The following is a 9766-nucleotide window of genomic DNA, read 5'->3' as shown; positions in this document are numbered from 1 at the left end:
CACCTTTTCTCAGTCCCAGCCCTCAGACTCAGCACCGCCTTCTTGACCTGCAATCTTCTTCCCGATCTCTCCGCCCCCACCCTCTCTCCGGCCTATCACCCTCACCTTAATCTCCTTCCACCTATCGCATTCCCAATGCCCCTCCCCCAAGTCCCTCCTCCCTACCTTTTATCTTAGCCTGCTTGGCACACCCTCCTCATTCCTGAAGAAGGGCTTATGCCCAAACGTTGATTCTCCTGCTCCTTTGATGCTGCCTGACCTGCTGCACTTTTCCAGCAACACATTTTTCAGCTTTGATCTTTGAGGGGCCCTATTCTCCCCCTAGTTATCCTTTTGTCCTTAATATATTTGTAAAAATCTTTTGGATTCTCCTTAATTCTAACTAAAATCAAAAACAATCACACATTCTTTTCTTCATTAATAAGTTATAGTGATCATGACAACATTTGCTTTGATAAAATGATGTCACTTTCTGCCATAAAAGTCCATTAAAATGGCAATTTTGACAAACAAAGTCAAAGTACGTTTTCAGTGTATTTGAAAGTCAACATTTTCTGGTGTGATCACTGATTACGTACAGTCCTGCCAGACTCTATGAAGAGGTGTAAGATTTTGAGTGAAAAACAGTCTTTACATGTTCACAGTAAAGCTTCATTAAATATGAACAAAATCACACCTTCTGTTCAACATGGTCAATCGAGATGCAAGCTAATGTCTAAATAGGTTCAAATGAAAGTTTCACCTCAAATTTCTTCAGGTCTCAGCATGAAGGCTTGTTGCTCTGCTGGCAGCGCGATGCACTGTATGTTAATAAATCAATATCTATTCCACTGTTAGGTTTTCTTGAAAGCTTGCTCTGTGGTCTTACATTCATAGATGATAATAATTTTAGTTTTTAAATCCCATACATAAAGTGTAGCCTGCTGTTTAGGCATGCATGTGCAATTATAAAAGAGCAGTAAGATTGTGAGAGGGTTGCTATGTCAAATGTAACAAATGGGATGAAAGCTGTCTGCAACTTAAATTCTGTGTATGTACCTACAATGAGGTGGTCTGGCTAGTCTTAAATTGTCAGATTTTCTACTTTCAGATCCTCTGGATGGGAGGAACTGTGCTCATTCTCTACTTAATCCTCCTACAGAAAGGGTATGCTAGAGACCCAAAACACACAATCTTCTTTTTCTGTGGCTCTTGGAGAAGGACCTTACAATAGCAACCACAGAGCAAGATATTCTGTCTGGACTAGCTTTATCAGTCTTTCACAGGCAGCATGAGATACTTTGGTGATCAAGAGATTTCAGTGGTCCTGTTATAATCTTTGCATGAGATTAGCAAAACCTCATCCAACACGGATGGAAGTATCCTGTTCCTGCCTTATCTCCATAACCCTTGAAGGATAGTGGAATCAAGGGTTATGGAGATAAGGCAGGAACAGGATACTGATTAAGGATGATCAGCCATGATCATATTGAATGGTGGTGCAGGCTCGAAGGGCAGAATGGCCTACTCCTGCACCTATTGTCTATTGACCCTGAATCTTTTAAGCAGCAGTTTCAAACATTTAAGAACTTTAGCTGCACACAAGTTTCCAATGTTCATTTGTACAAAACACTCACTAGTTGGCAGCTTGTTATCAAGTGACCAGTTTGGCCACAGCTCAGAGTTCCTGGGAAACTGGCAAACACAAAGTTTGCACTTCTCCCGTTCATCATCATTTTCACAACATGAAAAATACACCAGCCCTGAAATTTCACTGCAGTGTTGCAAGGACTCCCAAAGTGTCACATAATCAGCTGAAAATCACAGATCTGTAGCAGCTTCCTACAGAAGCAGTTTAAACACAAGCAAATATTATCATTCATACATGGACTTTATGGAAAACAAAACTCATTAATAGCAATGAATAGCAGTCATTAACTGTAGTTACAGTACAACATAAACTGCAGTAATCCTCTGCACACTGACTGCCTAATATTGTATTATTGCTCTAGAATTTGTGGGGAGGCAGCAGGACGAAAGATTTTAAGATCCAGTGTTAACAAGCTTACTTTATAAGGGAAAGGGTTATTACGATCCAACTGAATAAAATCCAACTAAAGTAAAATGTTCCAGTCAAACAATTCTGGCAATGAACTTGGAAGAAAGCCAACCACTTACTCCCAGCCCACAGACTCGACAGATCTTTCTTTGAACAAATATGGTCTGATTTCAACTGAGGGAATGCAGTAATCTTAGTGTAGAAATTGATGGATAATTTAGCTATGAAATCAAACAAGGCAACTTAAGAAAGTCAGTTCCACGTGCCTGATTAGTTTGTGTAAACCAAGCAAAGCAATTTCTTTTCAAGAAAAGACTTCTTAAAATTTGTTTCCAAATATATCAGAATAAGGAGGTTCATGGTAAGCTTTCAGAATGTAAATCTTTGCCTCCTGGGATACATAAAGCAATTAGATGTCTTAGAAAAAGAACAGACCCCTGTTGTGTTGCAATTTGAAAGCTAAATGAATAAATACTTAGTTAGGGTTGAAGCATTAAACCTTGAATTATACTATACTATCTTCCCTTGAAGAACACAGGGCTGAATCTTACTTTTGTTTCACTAAGTCAGAGTCATGTTGCATATTTTTGGAGGGATTCTTGCATGAGACCTAGTGTGATTTTTCAGCGTATCTTACCAAGCTCACCTCATTAATTACCTACCCATACCCTATGGAGCTCTCATGTCCGATTCTAGCCCCATCTACCACACCATTTCCAGAACAACTAGCCACTCACCTGCCAACAAAATGGGATCCCTTGTGCCTGCTCCATCTTTCAATTCCCGTTGCCCATGTAGACAAGCACCGCCAGTCTGGAGCTGCCTGACACATTTCCTGTTATTTGCCATGGATATGGCAGACAGGGGAAACTGGTGCCCTGGTTTAGCGGCAGGGTTTAGAGATCCTGCTGGATGGGAAAGCCTCAGCAGCCAGGTCTTTGGCACTGAAGCTCAGAAGGGAAGCAGGGAGAATTGGAGAGCAATAGTGATAGGAGATTCAATGATGAGAGGAACAGATAGGAGATTCTGTGGTTGCAAATGAGACACCCAGATGGTATGTTGCCTCCCAGGGGTCAGAGTCAGGGATGTCTTGGATCAAGTCTACAGGATTCTTAAGGGAGAAGGAAATCAGCCAGAAGTCATGGTACACATCGGTACCAATGACATAATTAGGAAAAGGGATGAGGACCTGAAAAGAGTTAGGTTGGAAGCTAAAAGGCAGGATGAGCACAGCAGTAAGCTCAGGATTGCTACCGATGCTACGGGCTAGTGAAGCTAGGAACAGAGCGCGAGTTCAGATAAACACGTGCAGGACTGGCATAGGAGGAAGGGCTTCAGATATGTGGATTACCGGGATACCTTCTGGGAAAGGTGGGACCTGGACAGAAGAGGCACCAATATCCTGGATGGGAGATTTGCTAGAGTTCTTCAGGAAGGTTAAACTGGTTTGGCAAGGTGTGGTGGGAACCGCAGCTACACATCTGAGGATGGTAGCTAGTGAACAGCCAGAATATAGCGTGCAGAGAGTCTGTGAGGAGGGATAGACAGTTGTTATGGCAAAGTTGCAGTCAGTGTGATGAGTTGAAGTGTGTCTATTTTAATGCAAGAAGTGTCAGGAATAAGGGTGATGAACTTAGAGCATGGGTCAGTACTTGGAACTATGATGTCGTGGCCATTACAGAGACTTGGATATCACAGGGGCATGAATAGTTGTTGGGATGTTCCAGGGATTAGATGTTTTAAAAGGAATAGAGGGGGACGTAAAAGAGGTGGGAAGTGGCTTTGCTAATCAGGGATAGTATTCCAGATGCAGTAAGGGAGGTCGTCGAGGAGGGTTTGTTTACAGAGTCAGTATGGGGGGACGTCAGAAACAGGAAAGGAGCAGTCACTTTATTGGGAGTTTTCTACAGATCCCTCAATAGCAACAGAGACACAGAGGAGCAAATTGAGAGACAGATTTTGGAAAAGGTACAGAAGTAACAGGGTTGGTATCATGGGTGACTTTAACTTTCATAATATTGATTGGAACCTCCTTAGTTCAAGTAGTTTGGATGGAGCAGATTTTGTCAGGTGTGTCCAGGAAAGATTCCTAACTCAATATGTAGATAGGCTAATTTGAGGGGAGGCCAAATTTGATTTGGTGCTTGACAACGAACCAGGCTGATGTCAGATCTTTCGCTGGGAGAGCATTTTGGTGATAGTGATCACAACGCCCTGACCTTTATTATAGTCATGGAGAGGGATAGGGGCAGACAGTATGGGAAAGTATTTAGTTGGGGAAGGAGGAATTACAATGCTATTAGGCAGGAACGGGGCACTTACATTTGGGACAGATGTTCTCAGGGAAATGCACGGCAGAAATGTGGAGGTTGTTTAGGGAGCACTTGCCGATAGTGCTAGATAGGTTTGTCCCACTGAGGCAGGAAAGGGATGGTAGGGGAAGGAACCTTGTGTGACAAGGTATGTGGAACATCCAGTCAAGAGGAAAAGGAAGCTTACTTAAGGTTGAGGAGGCAAGAATCAGTCAGGGCTCGAGAGGGTTACAAGTTAGCCAAGAAGGAAATATTCTGATGGGGCCTGCAGGTGTGTTTTAGGAGCCATTCCCCATGGACCTCTGCAACCGACATGATAATGCCTTTGAGAGCTGCAAAGAACTTGCCTTAACAAGGAGAAGTTATCAAAAATAATTTACATTTCTCAATTTACAAGGGAAATAAAAATATCTACTAAACTGGAACAGTCACTGTTTAAACAGATTAACATTATGTCAAGTTTATTAAGCTTTTATAAAGTTTGTGATGTGAAGATTCAATAAAGTAAAATAGTAACCTTCATTGATACAACTGCAGAATCCACACTGGTACCTCCGTCCACCTTCAATAAACTGCATCAATGGACACATGTAGGCTTTACATCTGTTACAACGAATTGGTCCATTCTCTCCATGGCTTACAACACAGAGTGGTGCCTGTTAAAATGAAAAGCTTTAATAAATGGAAACATGCAAATCAAACAGATATGATTACAAAGAAGAATCTCTCCAACATATTTCTGTAGAGGAATAATCAATTTATTCTTTATAAGGATTTACCATTTCAGAACATACATTTAAAGGAAACATTACCCTATATGTGCAGATATTTTCCTTCAGATTTATTTTAAACACAACTATTCATTGCAGAAATACACATGTTTAATTGCAGTTTTCACATCACATTAAAAGTCAATCCAAGTTTCATAATATTTGTTATTTAGATTTAAGTTACGATATAAAACAGATAGGAAGGCATTTGAAGTGTACTACAAAATTCTACATGCAAACAAACTATTGCTGTATCTATGCCACTTTTTTATTTGTTTCTTAACAATCGTTCCCTTTCTCCTCTTGATTGCATTGACTCTTCGCTGTATCCAGTTATCTAGTTATGGCAATTATGGAGTAAGAACCAGACTGCATAGGCCATTACAGGCAACCTAATCCTACACCTCATCCAATGTCCAAACATATTTAGCTTTTAGCAGAGTTTGGTATATAGCGATTATCAATGGACCCAGAACTGAATTTCCACCCCTTCATCTAGTGACGCTGAGTGTGGTGAGTTCAATACACACCATTGATCAAACAGGGAGTCTATGCGACTCAACATTTTTACAAAATCTTAGTAAGCTCATCTATTATTTTAATATAAATATGTAAGTAAATTCTCATTTCAATGTACACAAATATAAGGAAGTAGTATGGGCAGGATTATTGCATTAAGCTTCTCAATTCAGTTCCACCATTCAATATGATCATAGCTGAGCTGTTGCCTCAACCCTCCTTTCTAGATTGACTATTTCCTCTGTTGGGTACAAACTCCTTTCATAATTTAGCATCTTTATAACTCACCTGCTCTAGCAAGGACATCAGTAAAGCTGATGAGGGAAGGAAGTGGGGTGTAACTGAAAAAGAGTCTATCATGAAAAGGGGCTGAACAGAAAAGGTTCAAAGGAAAGGAAAGATGGGGTATGTAACTTAAAGGTCAGGGCTGCTCGGGACACTGGAAGGTTCTTGGGGAATGAAGGGAGAAATCTGGAATGCAGAGGGAAAAGGCGCAATTAGAAGTAAAGGCAGAGGGACAAGAAGGGTAAGTGTTACATGTTTAAGGGTAGAGAATACAATGGGGATAATTTGGTGAGCTGGGGAGTGTGCAAAAGTAGGGCAGGAGTTGGGGATTTGGATGGAAGTGGGAAGTACAGTAGTTTCGAGAGAGAGAGTAGAAGGGCTAATAGTCATGGGAGAGATTCAAGAGTAAAGGACAAAGTTGTCTCCACTCATGGCAAAGGGTAGGTGGTGCTACAGGGCACCTGTAGAGTGCCACAAGATGACAATCCCTGGTTATCTGGTGACCAGTCCTCCTTCTCTATACTTAATCACACCTCCCTCACTCTTCAAGGCAATCCAGCACCTGGAGAGAGTTCAAGGTTCATCACCTCCTTTCACCTGACCAATGAATGCATGTATCCAATGCTCAAGTGATGGAGTGATAGATCCTGATTGTTCTGTTGGATCTGCTTCATCACAGCAGCTTCCCCCATGGAGGTAGCCATATACACTCCGTTTAGAGCCATGGTATCAACCAGAATTTGGGCATACTTCTCTGGTCTTCACTCTCTGTGCACGATCTTTGGCACCTCCGCTTGATGTTCTGCTGTTCACTTCTGCATCTCAATCAACTCATTAATGATGGAGTCTAGAGGCTTATAATCTACATTGGCCCCAGGAAAAGCCTGGTCTGCTGGACTCCTCCAAGTGTCAGATACACTTCTTCCTCCTGTCAGTGCGGAACTATGTCAGGGCTATATTCACTTGTTACGATACTGTCATTTTAAAAAGGTTATTTTGCCCTTGATTTTTTTTTCCAAGTGAGGTCATAAAGGCAGAGGTGCTAATTTCTAATGAAGGGATTTTGCCCGAAACATCGATTTTCCTACTCCTTGGATGCTGCCTGATCTGCTGTGCTTTTCTAGCACCACTCTAACCTTGACCACCATATCTGGGCAAGAGCCGAGCTTAACAATGGCAGCGTAGTGGCCAGTTATCCCAGTTCAGGTCTTTTCTAGTTTGGTTTCGCTGTAACAGAGAAGCTGCTTGCAGTGGAGAAAGGTTCAAGCTTTAGCAGATGGTTCCTGACTGGCTTTCTCTCAGAAATCTCTCCTGCCTGTATGAACTGGTGTTCGAATTTACCTTTTGCCAAGGGGAGTGTTTATGGGATGTTATGGGAATTGGAACATCTCCTTAGTTAAGTGTGGTGTCGAGGTGGCTGAATTTTCAAATAGTTAAGTTCTAAATTCTGTTTTCTTTTACGTGTGTTTCAACTGTAATATTTAAACAAATTCTGTTTTACTTAAAGCAGAGTGGTTTAACTAGCTGCATCACACCTGGAATATCCACCTCACATCTACCTTTAAAATAAGAAGAGTTAGGGTCTGGGTGGCCTTCTTAAAAGATTTTGAGGGTGTTTGGCCTCAAGCCTCCTCTAGATGACCCACTGAAATTAATGCCTCTGCTAGAGGAGGGTTGGAGAAACAATGCATCCGTTGAGATTCATGGCTATCTGTCCTCAAAGATATGCCATAAGGTGTTGATAGAGAAGGGGCTGGGAGCTGGGCTTCTTCTTGTTTCGATCCTGACTTAGGAGTAGGATCCAGAAGATGCATAGAAAAACATGAAGATCTGTTGCGAGCCTGACCCAAGATTTCATTAAGACACTGGAGCTTGATGTGCATTCAGGTGTAGCCACTTGGAGGCCTTCTCAATAGATGGCTGGAGATATCCAACCTCCCATACACCAGAGGCACATTGTCCTTGCTCTCCTACCAATCTGGTGGCTTGCTCTTCAAAAGGGATAACAGCCTATGTTGGGCGATTCCTCACCACCATACCTGTCTGTGCATATTTGTTATTGTGCAATTCTTTCTGCAGAAGGAAAGCAGCATTATGAGCCATTGGTGTGAGAATGAGCACTTTCCTGCATTAATAGATAGATAGAGATGTCAATCCTCAGAGGTGTAATTGTCCATGAGCATTCCTAGTCCAAGGGGGTCAGTTTCGCTCACAAACGGTTTGTTTGTGAAACTATGTGGGTCCAATTTCCACACTAGCTGAGGTTACAAAGAGATCAAAGAACATTACAGCGCAGGAACAGGCCCTTCGGCCTTCCAAGCCTGCGCTGATCCAGATTCTCTATCTAAAACTGCTGCCTATTTTCTAAGGATCTGTTTTCTAAAGATTTGCTCTCTGCCCATTCATGTATCTGTCTAGATACATCTTAAATGATGTTATCATTCCTGCTCCTACCACCTCCACTGGCAATGCATTCCAGGCAACTACCACTTCCTCCCTCCTTATGCCGACTTACCTAGAGTAATCACACATCTATCCCTAACCTCAACATCTGTCATGTCCCTCTCCTCGGTGAATACTGATGCAAAGTACTCATTAAGAATCTCACCCATTTTCTCTGATTCCACGCATATCTTTCATCCTTGACTGGGCCAACCCTTTCCCTCGTTACCCTCTTGCTCCTTATATATGAATAAAAGGCTTTGGCGTTTTCCTTATCCCAGCTAGCTAAGGATATTTCATGACCTCTTCTAGCTGTCTTAATTCCTCGCTTCAGATTCCTGATATTCTTCCAAAGAATATCGGTCCTACATTTCCGATATTCTTCCAAAGCTTCATCTGACTTCAGTCACTTAGACCTTATGTACGCATCCTTTTTCCTATTAGCAAGTCTCACAATTTCACTGTCATCCAAGGTTCCCTAATCTTGCCATTTCTATCCCACATTTTCACAGGAATTTATCTCTCCTGAACTCTAATGAACCTCCCTTTAAAAGCCTCCCACATATACAATATGGATTTCCCTTTAAATAGCTGCTCCCAATCTACATTCCTCAGCTCCTGCTGAATTTAGCTATAGTTGGCCTTCCCCCAGCACTCTTCCTTTAGGCCCACTCTCATCTTTGTCCATGACTATCCTAAAACGTATCGAATTGTGATCACTATTCTCAAGTAATCCCCGACTGAACACCTGGCTGGGTTCACTTCCTAACACCAGGTCCAGTATGGCCTTTTCACGAGTTGGACTACTTTACTTACATACTGTTCTGTACAACCTTCCTGGATGTTCCTTACAAATTCTGCTCCATCCACACCTCTAATACTAAGTGAATCCCAGTCAATGTTGGAAAATTAAAAATCTCCTATCACCAGCACTTTGCTGCTCCTCAACCTTTCTATGATCGTTCTACACATTTGTACCTCTATCTCAAGTTTGCTGTTGGGAGGACTGTAGTACAATTCCAACATTGTTACCATACTCTTCCTATTTCTGAGCTCTGCCCATATTGCCTCAGTGCTAGAATCTTCCATAGTGCCCTCCTTCAGCACAGCTGTAGTACCTTCTTTGACGAGTAATGCAACTCTTCCATCTCTTTCACCTCCCTCTCTATCCTGCTTGAAGCATCCTGGGACATTTACAATAGACAATAGATGCAGGATTAGGCCATTCTGTCCTTCGAGCCTGCACCACCATTCATTATGATCATGGCTGATCACCCTCAATCAGTATCCTGTTCCTGCCTTATCTCCATAACCCTTGATTCCACTATCCTTGAGAGCTCTATCCAATTCTTTCTTAAACGAATCCAGAGACTGGGCCTCCACTGCCTTCTGGGGCAGAG

At 42.1% G+C, this 9766-nt stretch overlaps 1 protein-coding gene across 2 annotated transcripts in view; it reads right to left on the bottom strand.

Annotated features, from left to right (window-relative positions):
* Positions 1 to 9766, bottom strand: part of LOC122553171 (protein transport protein Sec24D-like) — a 202602-nt gene that overhangs the window by 94634 nt on the left and 98202 nt on the right. For both annotated transcript variants that reach the window (XM_043696769.1, XM_043696761.1), the window contains exon 9: positions 4868 to 5006. In XM_043696769.1, the coding sequence (XP_043552704.1) occupies positions 4868 to 5006 (139 nt within the window). The remainder of the gene's footprint in view (positions 1 to 4867; positions 5007 to 9766) is intronic.

Source organism: Chiloscyllium plagiosum, chromosome 1, assembly GCF_004010195.1.
Source record: "Chiloscyllium plagiosum isolate BGI_BamShark_2017 chromosome 1, ASM401019v2, whole genome shotgun sequence".
Taxonomy (NCBI): domain Eukaryota; kingdom Metazoa; phylum Chordata; class Chondrichthyes; order Orectolobiformes; family Hemiscylliidae; genus Chiloscyllium; species Chiloscyllium plagiosum.
The sequence above is the reverse complement of the archived record's forward strand: the minus strand, read 5'-3'. Positions and strand labels throughout refer to the sequence as shown.